This window comes from Cryptomeria japonica, chromosome 4 (genome assembly GCF_030272615.1).
Source record: "Cryptomeria japonica chromosome 4, Sugi_1.0, whole genome shotgun sequence".
Taxonomy (NCBI): domain Eukaryota; kingdom Viridiplantae; phylum Streptophyta; class Pinopsida; order Cupressales; family Cupressaceae; genus Cryptomeria; species Cryptomeria japonica.
This window is the reverse complement of record NC_081408.1, coordinates 747,078,989-747,092,659: the sequence shown is the minus strand read 5'-3', so window position 1 is coordinate 747,092,659 and position 13,671 is coordinate 747,078,989. Positions and strand designations below refer to the sequence as shown.

The following is a 13,671-nucleotide window of genomic DNA, read 5'->3' as shown; positions in this document are numbered from 1 at the left end:
CTTGAAACATAGTATTGTAAACACCTAAATGTTTCCCTAGTTTACCCTTACCCTAATTTACCAAATACATCACCTAGTCAAGTACCTCTTCACCTTATGATGGACAAAACAATAATAAATGATACATTTGAGATAAAGCAACAATATAACTCAAACATGGTGAGCAAAAAAGCGACCATACCACAAACAAGGACCACCATAATGCTCATGCCACACATTTTTTTAGTGTTATATAATTTACTATAATCAATTTTCATATATAAAGTTGGCAAAGAATCAACGATTTGATTATATAAAATTATTGTTTATATATTTAAATTAAGGGGCTTGGGGTCACCACTTGAGGCATAGTGTCATGGTAAAGTCAATTCATTGGTGAAGCAGCCACCAAGGTTCAAGCCCCCACTATGTCACCGAGTTTGTAGACCTTTTGCCTTTGCTAGGTAGTTATGCTTGTAGGTTGTGGGCCTTCATTAGATGATTGAGTTTTCAAGTTTGAACAAATGAAATATGATAAATTGGGGACTGAGACTACTTGGTGTGGTCTCAATTGTTAAAGTGAGAAAGGATCCTTTTTAAGTGTGGTCAAAATAGGCCTATAATTTGATAATCACCCTTTATTATCATATGAAAATTACTTGACCATTTGGTCATTTAGCTACCTTTAGTTGGCCTTTTAAGAAAAAATATTTTTTCAAAAAAATATTCAATTTACATAGCCCTACTCACACCTCTTAAAAGCCTAAGATTCTTTGCATTTTTAGCTAAGAAAGATTACTCATTATAAAACTAATTATTTGCTTGATTGTATATTTGTGAGCCCAATTTATATTATCTAAAGAATGCAAGTGTTGTAATGTCCAGAATATAGAACTTCATGAGTAATTATTGATCACTCATCACAAAATTCCTAACATGGGACATCTACAACGGTAGAAAACTCTTCCGAGAGGATTCCTCATGCAAATTTCCAAGCTTAGAAGGTTGGAATTGGAGCGTGTGTAGCAAATTGCAACTCAAAGGTGGGGGCTCTTTGTCCTAATGGTGTATTTGGTCTCTTGCAATCAAGGCATTTAATCAACAAAAAAACCATGTTCTTAAATTTGTGGATCATCAGCTCATCCATGTTATTATGGGAGGTGTGGAAGAAACAAAATAGGACAGTGTTTCAAGATAAGGAGTGTGGTTGCCCTCTTTATTAAACAAGCTAGAGGTTGCAAATAGCAAGCTTGGAGGACAAAATTCAAAGAAATCTAATTTCACATTATGGGACACAAAAATGAGAAAATCCTAGCCTAGTCTTCCCCTCTTAATGGAGTTGGGGGCTAGATGACACAATAAAAAAGGAATGAAGAACACTATGACAACCCCCCAATTTCAAATGGCATGAGCTAAACTTCAACAAAGCCTCTAGGGGCAATCCAGACCCCTTCAGCACGAGCTACATTGTGAGGAATTAGAATGCAATGGTGATTGGATGTATCTCACTTCCCCTGCCTAGAGGTACTAATAATAATGTGGAGTTTACTAAGATTATGCAAGGAATTCAAGGTGAACAAAATTGAAATTGAAGGGTTTCAACATTGGTTGTTAATGTGATCAAAACAAGGCAAATTTCACAATTTTTCAAAAACTTCTTTATTAATAATGACTACAAGGAGATTAATAGGAATGTCGATGGACTAGCCAACAATGGTGTGGATGACATTTACAAGAAAGAATTGAAGATTTTAACAACATAGAGTCACTCCAAGGTTTGGATGCTCTAGCAACATGTTGGCTCGTGTTCCCTTCTAAGTTCCTTAAATGAATTGGGGCAATGTTGCTCATGCCTCCACACCAAAATTGGTGAGTAGTTTAGCAATAAGCTCGTAGTCCTTGGTATGGCGTGGCACATTGATGTTGGTTGCTATTTGTAGGTGCATGTGGATTTTTTTGACACCATTGATTGTTGTCGAAGTAGTTACCCTCTAGGGTAAGAACTTGTTGACCTTGCATGACATAATTGCCCTTTTTATCAATACAACTACTCTTAGACATCAAATAATAATAATAATAATTTTTAAAATTTCTATAAATATTTGTATTATTATAACTATCTCTCTATATATAATTTTATTTATTGATATAAACAATTTGATTTCTTTATAAACAAAATCTATCTTATATTTATATATATATTAATTAACATATTTTTTAATTATTATATAAATAACAACAAATAATTCCACCAAATAATTTTTATTTTATAAAACACAGCCTAAAATTAGAAAAGCAGTCCAAACACCAAGAGAACAAAAGTACTTTGTAGAATAAAGTCATTAGTAGAAAGATATTGAACAAAAGTACTTTGTTGAGATTCTACTCAATTTTTGACGTCATGGCTTGCAATAAGCCAATGGAGCGGTTGCCAACTGATTTTTGAGATCTGTCGATTTACATTTATACCACAACAACAATATGGCGAATATACTTCCTTCCATTCACCATGCTTCATGAAAAATAATACAAACAGCAGAAGTAGGGCCAATGCAATGTATGGTGGCTGTTCATGGCTTAAGCAATTTCATTAGCAAATCCTCAACATCCTTGGCATTACACCAACCGTGAACTTTAGCCTTCACCATACTAGGATTCTTTTCTATTAGCTTCCACAGTGGTTACCTAAATACAATCAAACAAATTCACTGAAATTTCAGTAATCTTTTGAAGTACGCATCTAAAAGTCAATCCGTAACATAAATCGAACGAATTTATTCTTCAACAGAAAACAGAGGTCAAGTTTCTCACTCTTTTCTAGGCAAAACATCATCTCCTTCAGTTAATTTCAAGGTGGGGCAGAAATCCCCAGTGCCATCTCCCAGGTAAATAAAACGCTTGTTGAGCCCATCTTCTATGGACTTTCGCATCTCATCTATGATTGCTCCCTGCAATAAATAACAGAGTATTTAGCATAACCTAGAAAATTTGTTCTAGAGTACTGGCAAAAAGTATATGTAAGAGAAAAATTATGACCTTGCACAGATTGGGAGGGCAGAGGTTGCAGCCATGAGGAGCTACTGTAAAAGGGTGGAATGGGCAAATCCTTAATCTCCCACTCTCCTCAACAAATGCAGGGTTTGTCTTAATCTCTGTAAAGTACTGAAGCAGGTCATGGGTTTCAAGGATGGTCTTTATAAAAAAGAGATTAGCATCACTCACAATCCGAAGATCACACCTGCTTAAAAGCCAAGAAGAATTTGCAACCATTAAAACAATCTCTGCAAAGCTCAACCAACAACAGAAGACTCAGCTACTTGGACAAATGATATAAAACCCATTGTAAAATTTCAATAGAACCACCTGAGGACTCCACCCAAAAGGGAGTCCATGATCAACTTTAAAACCCCAAAAATAACCAGCTCAACCAAAAAGAAGAGAAGTTTCTGAGGGCTCCTCCATTAAACAACCCAACCTAAAACTCACCCCAAAGAGAAGGCAAATTTAATGGCAATGATGGTCTCTGGATACAGAGGAATGGTCCTCAAACTTGCTTCAATGTCACTGATGGTCTTCCCCTGTTCGTGCAGCTCACCCATCATTTTATCCTGCACAGACAAAAACACACCAGGCTTAACACCTACAAAGATTCAAAAACGAAAATGCTACAACATCACAAGGTTAGTACACATTGTTCTGGTCTGTGGCAGTTCTTCTTGGACTTTCGAATCAAACCCATGATCCATCACCAAGAAGTAGAAAGCAAGAAATCAAAATCAGAAACAATACATCATGAATCATTAAATTTGATCCAAAACATTAGAAACAACCCACACAATTGAAACCAAAAACAATACAAACATCATATGTCTGCAATTGCAAGGGTTACTTACCATGAAAGTATTCCATGGAAGGGTGGGAAGCAAGGACTCAAAGAGTTCAGTGGCCCCAAGCTTTTCCATAACCCAAGGATCACTGTCACAATATATTATGATGAGATCAAAATCAAAAACTACTACTGTGTCCATTCTCAACAACTCAGAGGCAATGCAGAATACAAGAATCAGAAAGATAATATGTTGGAAAGAGGAGGCAGGGCAATGGGTTGATATAGGGTTGAAGAGGGAGAATATGCCATTGAATAAAGTAGAATACGCGCATGGCAGCCAGTAGCTTGAAAAAACGGGCAATCTGTGTTAGGACTCTTCCACACATATGCTGAAAAATATTCTTTCAGATGCCCGCTATTTTTATAAAAAGTTCCACATCTGCTCCCTATTTTCAATTGCTTTCCAGAAGTTCACAGCCGTTTTCAAAATAGGAATGTGAAGTTTCTTTACACCTTCAAATATGTTAATAATAAATAAATTGATTTGTAATTAAAAAAATATCCCAGAAAACAATGTGTTTGTAAATGAAGCATATTCTCCAAACCTTTGGGACCTGACTATTAGGCAGGTTATTAGCATTGGTGATAATCATATATGTTTTAAGAAAGAAGATACACAAAACTATATAAAGCTTTGCAAGACGTTAACTTCAGTATATTAAAATTCTTATTACAAGCTGGAGATCAGTAACCATATTATCAATGGCATCTAATTAGTGTTGGTTTTAAACTTTTATTTTACTTAATTTAGTCTATGAGATAAATCGTAAATAAATTTACAATATAGTTTAAATAATTATTATTATTTAAATTTTTTTGTTAAAGTATAAGTTTTTTATTTTTTAGTATTTGTATTTTTTATGTATCTTTAAGTTGGTTTAATATAATTAAATATTATTATGAAAATATGATCATATGTGTCATTATCACCCACTTTAAGTAGTTGAGTTCACATCTTTTTTTTACTAAGGGTGGGGTCCCATGGAGGGGGGCTTCCTAAAAATAGAGATAGAGCTGGAGCTGCTAAGCTTTTTTAAGAATATTTATTTTGTTTTTCACTTCAGCTTCTAAATTTAAGGATGTCATGAACTTTGTAGTGCAAGATTTTTAGGAGTATTTATTTTGTTTTTCACTTCAGCGTCTAAATTTAAGGATGTTATGAACTTTGTAGTGCACATTAACTTAAGTTTAAACTACTTAAAAATGGAAGCCTAAAAAGTAGGAGCTTCTATTTTTTAGGAGTAGATTCCAAATAATCCCATAGCTCCCCCAAAAAATCTTCATGGGACCGCCTCTTCCTTAAAAATAGAGCTTAATCCCCTCCCATGGGACCCTGCCTTAGATTTTCAAGCCTAAAAGGTATGGGGTCTATTTTTTAGGAAAAGATTCTAATTAATCTCATAGCCAAAAAATATTTTTTTCATGGGACTGCATCTTCCTTAAAAATAGAGCTTAAGCCCCCTCCACCGGACCCCTGCCTATGGCTAGGATCCCATAGAGCTAGAGTTTGTGACATTTTTTACAAATATTTCAAAACAAGTATTTGGATGAAGGTGCATTAGTTTTTCATAGGCTTACTAAGGCTAAGGTCCTATAGAGCTAGAGTTGCTGAGATTTTTTACAAATATTTCAAAACAAGTATTTGGAATTGGAGCAAGTGTAGAAATTTGCATCTCAGAGGTAGGGGAGCCCATCCAAGTTATTATGGGAGGTGTGGAAGGAACAAAACAAGAGGGTGTTTCAAGATAAGGAGTATAGTTGTCCTCTTTCTTAAACAAGCTAGATGTTGCAAATAGCAAGCTTGGAGGGCAAAATTCAAAGAAGTCTAATTTCACATTATGGGACACTAGAATGAGAATCCCCCTCTTAATAGAGTTGGGGTTAGACGACTAAATTAAAAAGGAATGAAGCACACTATGACAACCTCCCCCAATTATGGATGGCATAAGCTAAACTTCAACACAAGCTAATGCTACATTATGAGGAATTGGAATAGAATGGTGATTGGAAGCATCTCACTTCTCCTCCACAAAAGTACCAATTATAATGTAGAGTTTTCTAAAGATTATGCAAAGAAATTAATGTGATAGAACAAGGTAAATTTACAATTCAAGGCGACCAACAATGATGTGGATACCATTTACAAGAAAGCATTGAAGATTTTAACAACACAAAGCATTGAATTTGGATGCTCTAGCAACATCATGTTGGCTCACATTCCCTTCCAAGTTCCTTATATGAATTGAGGCAATGTTGCTCATGTCTTCACATCAAAACACCAAAACTAGTGAGTCGTTTAGCATATAGCTAGTGAGTGTTGTTCATGACTCTCCATGACATTCTCTTGTAATTGCCCTTTTTATCAATATAACTATTCTTATATCAAATAAATAATATTAATAAAGAAATATATATATATATATATATATATATATAAACAAATAAAATACATATAGTTTAATTTATTTATACATATAATTTTATTTCCTTACAAAATAAAGTTTTATTTATTTATACATATAATTTTTTTCCCTTGTAAAATAAATCTATCTTATTAATCAACATATTTTTTCATTATATACTTTACAAAAAATATAACAAGAGATAATTCCAACAAAAAAAAAATTATTTTATAAAACATAGCCTAAAATTAGAAAAGCAGTTGCAGACAACAAGAGAACAAAAGTATTTTGTAGAAAAAGTCATTAGTTGAAAGATATTGAAATCCCACTCAATTTTTGACGTCATGGCTTGCAATAAGCCAAGGGTACGGTTGCTAACTAATATTTGAGATCGGTTTATTTACATTTATACCACACCAACAATATCAGCACATGGCGGATACTTCCTTCCTTTACCATGCTTTATGCAAAATTATACAAACAGCAGAAGTGGATGTTCATGGCTTAAGCAATTTCATTAACAAATCCTCAACATCCTTGGCATTACACCATCCCTGCACTTTAGCCTTTACCATACTCGGATTCTTTTCAATTAGCTTCCAAAGTGGATACCTAAAAATACAATCAAACAAAAACACTGAAATTTCAGTAACCTTTGAAAGTGGGCATCTAGCAATCAATAAACAACCAAATAAATCAAAATGAATTTCAGTATTATTCTGACAATGGATACAATTTTTGAACAGAAAATAATACAGAGGTCAAGTTTCTCACTCTTTTCTGGGCAAGACATCATCTCCTTCTGTTAATTTCAAGGTGGGGCAGAAATCCCCACTGCCATCTCCCAGGTAAATAAACCGCTTGTTAAACCCATCTTCTATGGACTTTCGCATTTCCTCTATGACTGCTCCCTGCAATAGATAACAGAGCATTTAGCATAACCGAGAAAATTTCTGCTACGGTACTGGCAAAAAATATATGTAAGAGAAAAATTATGACCTTGCACATATTGGGAGGGCAGAGATTGCAGCCATGAGGAGCAACTGTAAAAGGGTGAAATGGGCAAATCCTTATTCTCCCAGTCTCCTCAACAAATGCAGGGTTTGTCTTAATCTCTGTAAAATACTGAAGCAGATCATGGGTTTCAAGGATGGTCTTTATGAAAAAGAGATTAGCATCACTCACAATCCGAAGATCACACCTGCTCAAAAACCAAGAAAAATTTGAAACCATTAAAACAATCTCTGCAAAGCTCAACCAACAGAAGAAGATTCAGCTACTTGAACAAATGATACAAAACCCCATTGAATTTTTTTCTAAGAACCACCCGAGGAGGACTCCGCCTAAAAGGGAGTCCATGACTAACTTTAAAAACCCAAAAAACCAGAGCGACCAAAAAGAAGAGAAGCTTTTGAGGGCTCCTCCATTAAACCACCCAACATAAAACTCACCCCAAAGAGAAGGCAAATTTGATGGCCCTGATGGTGTCTGGATACAGAGGAATGGTCCTCAAACTTGCTTCAATGTCACTTATAGTCTTCCCCTGCTCATGCAGCTCACCCATCATTTTATCCTGCACAGACAAAAACACCCAAGGCTTAACTCCTACAAACATTCAAAAACAAAATTGCTATAACATTATAAGGGTTAGTACACATTATAAGGGTTAGTACACATTATTCTGGTGACATTTTTTTCCTGAACATTTGGGATCAAACCCATGATCCATTATAAAAAGTAGAAATCAAAAAAGAAAACATCAAAATCAGAAGCAATATATCTTGAATCATAAAATTTGATTCGAAACATATAAAAAAAATCCACACAATCAAAACCACAAACAATAGAAACACAATCAAAACCACAAACAATAGAAACACAAAACGCCTGCAACTTACCATGACAGTATTCCATGGAAGAGTGGGAAGCAAGGACTCAAAGAGTTCAGTGGCCCCAAGCTTTTCCATAACCCATGGATCACTGTCACAATCTATTATGGTGAGATCAAAATCAAAAACTACTACTGTGTCCATTCTGAACAACTCAGAGGCAATGCAGAATAGAAGAATGAGAAAGATAATTTGTTGGAAAGAGGAGGCAGGGCAAGGAGTTGATATAGGGTTGAAGAAGGAGAATATGCCATTGAATAAAGTAGAATACGCGCATGGCATCCGATAGCTTGAAAAACGGGCAATTTGTGTTAGGACTCTTCCACGCATATGCTGGAAAATATTCTCTCAGATGCCCGCTATTTTTTATAAAAAGTTCACCATCTCCTCCCTGTTTTCAATTGCTTTCCAGAAGCTACTAGCCGTTTTCAAAATAGGGATGTGAAGTTTCTTCACACCTTCAAATATGTTAATAATAAATAAAAGGTTTTATAATTTAAATATTCTAGAGAACAATGTGTTTGTAAAGGAAGTATTATTCTCCAAACCTTTGGGACCTGACTATTAGGCATGTTATTAGCGTTGGTGATAATCTAAATATGTTTTAAGAAAGAAGATACACAAAACTATGCGTTGGTGATAATCTCAATATGTTTTAAGAAAGAAGATACACAAAACTATTTACAAAGACTTTAATTTCAGTATATTAAAATTTTCAAAAGATGGAGGTTAGTAATTCTATTATCAATAGTATTTTTAATTTTTATTTTACCAAAAAAAAAATTGTAATTAAATTTATAATATCATTTGACTAATTATTATTATTTTAAAAAATGTGACGTGTAATTTTTTTATTTTTTATATATATTTTTAAGTTAATTTAAGTTAGTTAAATATTATTATTATGAAAATACGTGACATAATCTATTAATCACATGTGTCACTATCATCCACTTTAAGTAGTTGAGTTTCACTTTTTTTGTACGCTTACTAACAACTACCCCATGTAACCATTATTTTTCTTTTTTTGAAAAGATGCAACCATGAATTTTGGCATCTATATATATCATTCATCTCTTATTTCTAGTAGCTAGATTAAGCAAATATTAAGCAACTTGAGCTTTCTCTTGCATTTTTGTCTTGTGAATTCTCCTTTTTAACATATTCTCTTCATTTTTCTATTGTGGTATTTGATCATTTGTTGACTAGAGTGCGTGGAATTTACAATTGATAATAGATCTCGGTTTACATTCATGTTTCTTATAAAATCTAACATGTCATTAAAGCTTGGTTGTTTGAGAGATTTAAGGCTAATTATTGCAAACATTTTTTTTTTTTTTTTTTAAACATAGTATTGTAAACATCTAAATATTTCTCTAGAATACCCTTATCCTAATCAACCAAATACATCACCTAGTGAAGTTATTTTCACCATAGCGTTATTATTTAATTAAGCTTCTTTCCCATCTCATCTCACATTAAAAAATAAATTTATTATTATTTGCACCTATTTTCTACCTCACACATGGCTAAACCAATTAAATAGTAATAATATTTAATTATAGCTATATTATCTCCACCAATCCCAAGGAATAAAGAACACCTAAGAACTATTGTTCTCTTTATCCCTCATGGTTTCAATATTCTCTCCACCAATCTCTAAGAATAAAAGTGTTACTAAGTACATGTGTCCTTTATATCTCTCATAGGTCAAACTACCTGATAAAATTAGTAAACACATCACAACCCTTCACATTCCAACAATCTCTATCACAACCCTCCATTCTCTCCTCAATCCTATGAGAATCTTCTTATCTGTCATCCACGATTGATCTCTCTGTCACATCTTCACCGTCCATTGCCTCTCCCAAAGATCTATAAATTAAGGCACACTCTCATCCATTTTATATCATGACATTTTGAGCTAAGTATATGTTGTCAACATAAGAAATTTTCAAGTAAAGAGCATAGCATACCAATAATTGGAAAAAATTAAATTACATTGGAGTTCTTTGGTAACAGTGTGTTTTATTTGATTTGAATAGGAACTTTCCATTTTACATTTCAAATTAAATAATTACAAGTATACTCTTCTCTTGCATCCTTGATTGATTTGGAGAATCAAAATAATTTGATAGAAAAATAAGCATCTTATAATCAATTCAATCTTGATTTTAGTGAATATGGGTGTATACAACGTTTTGATAGTCCATATACTATTTTTAGCTATTTCATTATATCTAGAAAGGTCAAGAAAGTCAAATTTTGCTTTCATTTCGTGAAAATTAGAGAACATAAGAAAATCTTCATTCGAATTTTTTCAATTGTCGATTTTCTAGTTTATTGATGACACCAATTTTAAGACAAGCTAGCCAAACTTTAATCCTTTACCATTTGAAACGGAGAAAACATTAAATTGAAATAAAATTTGTTATTTTTGAATTCATGGTTTTCAGAAGCTTTTTTTTTTTTTTGGTTTAACACAATCTGTCTATTATTGGTCATATTATCACACCTTTTATACTTGTGCATAAAGACAATTGTTTTGTAAAATGATGAGGTCATCATATGAGTTGTTGATCTCATTGCTTCATTAGATTTATATATTTAGTTTGAACCCCAATTTCAAAAGGTTGTATCTAAGTCATTCAAACTTTAAATCAAGTGCAATTTTCATTTTTGGGTATTTTTTACTAGCTACATGCTAATGTAGTTATTTTTTATTTAGGTCTCTTATTTTCATAATTTAAGTTTCATCAAAGATTTTGCAACCTAAGCATGCCTTTTGAAACATATAACACTCATTACTTTCACAAATGAGCTCATTTTTATTTTTTTTAGGTTGGTATTTTTCTTAGCTCTACATAGTGGCATTATTTTTGTTTCTATTTTATAAGTACATATTAATGTTGGTATTTTGATCACTTTTGAGTTTTATATAGACTCCATCAATCAAGTATTTTGTAATATAACATGCACTCTAATACAATGTTTAAACATTATAGTATTTAGGATTTCCAATGTAATATCAAGGGGATTCACTCATATGCTCTTATATTGCTCCTTATCTTTTGATTTTTTCAATTATGGATCCTACAACTTCAGTTTTAGTTCTAATTCTTATAGCTTATAACAATTTTGAATGGAAGCATAAAATGTTGATTTTACTAAAAAGTAAAGGGAATCGTAAATATGAAACAAAAAGATTAAGTTTTCGAATTTTATGTCTAGTTTTCTTGAGATTTACTATTTCATGTTGAATCCTTTAACAAACTTATTGAAATATAGAATATATTATCTTATTTATTGAGAAAACAAGATTTAATACAAGGTCATCTCTTAGAGAATGATCTCCTTAATTTTAATCCCTACAATCTTGACACAATTCAATATTTCTTGACTAAGTTCAAAAACCTTAAAATACATTTGAAATAATGTGGAACTAAGAAAGAGGACATACTGATGATTCTTTCCATTATATCTAAATTGGGTCTTGATCATTTTATCTTCATTTCTACTTGCATGCTACAAAAATGCTCTTGATGCAATATTTCACATGCCTACCTTTCATGAATCTATTATCTCTCTCACAATGGAGCAAAACAAACTCTTTTATATGATCTAACCCTTAAAGTCTTGTCACATTCTTAAGTGACTTGTTATGACAAAAAATAATAAAATGCTCTAATTAATAAGGAAAAGAAACAAAGGAACAAGGACAAGTAAGATGATTCTAATGAAAAAATTAGAAATATTCCAATGCTAAGTTAACAATAACACATCCTCTTCTATGGGTGAAAATCCTAAGAAAAAGAATTGTTCTTACTAGAAGAGGCCCAAATGTGATAAACATGACTGCATGAATAAGCATGTTCATCACCTAGCCCATCTCCTTGAGTGGAATAGGATTTGTGCACTTAATTATATTAGACACAGTTCATGACAAGAGGGCTCCTCTAACAAGTACAAGAATAAGGAGAAAGGAAAGGAAATACCCTTGTTGCTATTGCATATCCACCATCCACATGAATTGTAGAATTATGTGACCATATGACATCAAGCTAAAATTATTTCACATCCTTGGAGCTAGATACCATGTTGCATAATATATAATGGGTGATAATACTATAGTTGAGGTTTTTAGGATAGGGTTTGTTGATGTGGCTATTTTTTTAAGGATGTGCTCTATGTACCTTTTTGTTAACTAAGATCATGTATGTTTACTAGATCACATATACACGATCAAGAAAATGGACCCAATCTACTCTAGACAATATGGTAATTAGTGAGTTGCAAAGTGGATCCAAAATAGCTATATGAAAGTGAAAATAAAGTGGAAAATGAAGAAGAAAATAAAAATAAGTGTTTCTATACCTTATCTTTTATTACAACCTTCATTAATCTTGATGAAGTCTCTATTAGTGTGAAAAAGGTAAATCACCTTATTAGTTCTTATTATGACATATACATTTTTTTATGATCCTAGTATGATATATTACTAATTATATATTATATATTATATATTCCTAAGTATAACAAGGATAACCAATTGTGGCATGTGTAACCCTAACATTAATATTAGTTAATAAATTAATCCCTCTTAATTATGATGGTGAATGTTCTTACATAGTAAAGCCTATAAGTAAGGAAGGGATGTTAGAAACGCGATTGTCATTGCACCAAAAGATCAACCTATTAATGCCAGATAGGACCACAATATTTAATGAATCCATGAGAGGTGGTTAAACCATGTCGCAAACCTGAGCAATGCGCTACACAACACAAGGAGACCAAGGGCTCACACCTTGAAACAATCCCCCCAGTGCAAGTGAGGGGTTTGAACTCATGGCCTAGGTTTTGATACCACTTGTTAGAAGTGAGGTTTTCGTTGCACCAAAATATCGACCTGTTATTGCTCGATACAACCACATGATTTAATGAATCCATGAGAGGTGGTTAACCCATGCCGCAAAATCAAGTAGTGCACCGCATAGCACAAGGAGACCAAGGGCACGCACCTTGCAACAAGAGAAATATATCTCATATTATCATATAGTCTAATATTAAATTCATATCTTATAATTTGATTATTAGAGGTCACCCCCTTGAAGTGGCCTGCTATATTTTTTAGTTTTACAAATATTTCCAAGAAATATCATAACAAAATTAGCCTGCTTTCAAGATTACTTAGGTTATATATTTTTCCTCTCAAGTCATTGGATTATGACATATGTCATGATCTAATTATATCCTCATGTAGGGTTTCATCCTTGTCTTTACAACAAGTGTTTCATTGTATATTATAATCACTTTTTTGTATATAATAAAATATCAATCTTTCATAGAAAATAAGTTGCTTCTTTTTTATATGATATGGTATTTTTATTATAGGTGGTCCCTGGTGTGTTGTAGGGGTTCAATAATCAACTCCAATATGCTATTAGAATTGCAAATATACACTTTATATCCTCTTTTTCAGAGATTCAGACTTGATGATTCAAACAATGCATCC

At 32.8% G+C, this 13,671-nt stretch overlaps 2 protein-coding genes across 2 annotated transcripts; both read right to left on the bottom strand.

The window, feature by feature from the left end:
- Nucleotides 1-2,292: 2,292 nt before the first annotated feature.
- Nucleotides 2,293-6,252, bottom strand: LOC131076681 (inorganic pyrophosphatase 1-like). Its single transcript, XM_058013980.2, has 5 exons — nt 3,873-6,252; nt 3,466-3,587; nt 3,016-3,217; nt 2,791-2,927; nt 2,293-2,664 (listed from the first exon to the last, which is right to left on the bottom strand). The coding sequence occupies exons 1-5, from the start codon at nt 4,005-4,007 to the stop codon at nt 2,661-2,663; spliced, it is 600 nt and encodes a 199-aa protein (XP_057869963.2). The 5' UTR covers nt 4,008-6,252; the 3' UTR covers nt 2,293-2,660.
- A 304-nt stretch (nt 6,253-6,556) lies between these two features.
- Nucleotides 6,557-8,361, bottom strand: LOC131076680 (inorganic pyrophosphatase 1). The gene is made up of 5 exons (XM_058013979.2): nt 8,169-8,361; nt 7,722-7,843; nt 7,270-7,471; nt 7,045-7,181; nt 6,557-6,882 (listed from the first exon to the last, which is right to left on the bottom strand). Exons 1-5 carry the CDS (start codon nt 8,301-8,303, stop codon nt 6,768-6,770), a joined length of 711 nt encoding a protein of 236 aa, XP_057869962.2. The 5' UTR covers nt 8,304-8,361; the 3' UTR covers nt 6,557-6,767.
- Nucleotides 8,362-13,671: the final 5,310 nt, after the last annotated feature.

What these genes read in the sequence shown, in the direction of transcription:
- LOC131076680 (XM_058013979.2), bottom strand. Translation starts at nt 8,303, where the DNA reads ATGGACACAGTAGTAGTTTTTGATTTTGATCTCACCATAATAGATTGT. An exon ending in GCCCTCCCAATATGTGCAAG is followed by an intron (nt 7,182 to 7,269) that starts GTCATAATTTTT and finishes TATCTATTGCAG; the next exon opens with GGAGCAGTCATAGAGGAAAT. An exon ending in GATGTCTTGCCCAGAAAAGA is followed by an intron (nt 6,883 to 7,044) that starts GTGAGAAACTTG and finishes TTGTATTTTTAG; the next exon opens with GTATCCACTTTGGAAGCTAA.
- LOC131076681 (XM_058013980.2), bottom strand. Translation starts at nt 4,007, where the DNA reads ATGGACACAGTAGTAGTTTTTGATTTTGATCTCATCATAATATATTGT. An exon ending in TTCCATGGAATACTTTCATG is followed by an intron (nt 3,588 to 3,872) that starts GTAAGTAACCCT and finishes TTGTCTGTGCAG; the next exon opens with GATAAAATGATGGGTGAGCT. An exon ending in GCCCTCCCAATCTGTGCAAG is followed by an intron (nt 2,928 to 3,015) that starts GTCATAATTTTT and finishes TATTTATTGCAG; the next exon opens with GGAGCAATCATAGATGAGAT.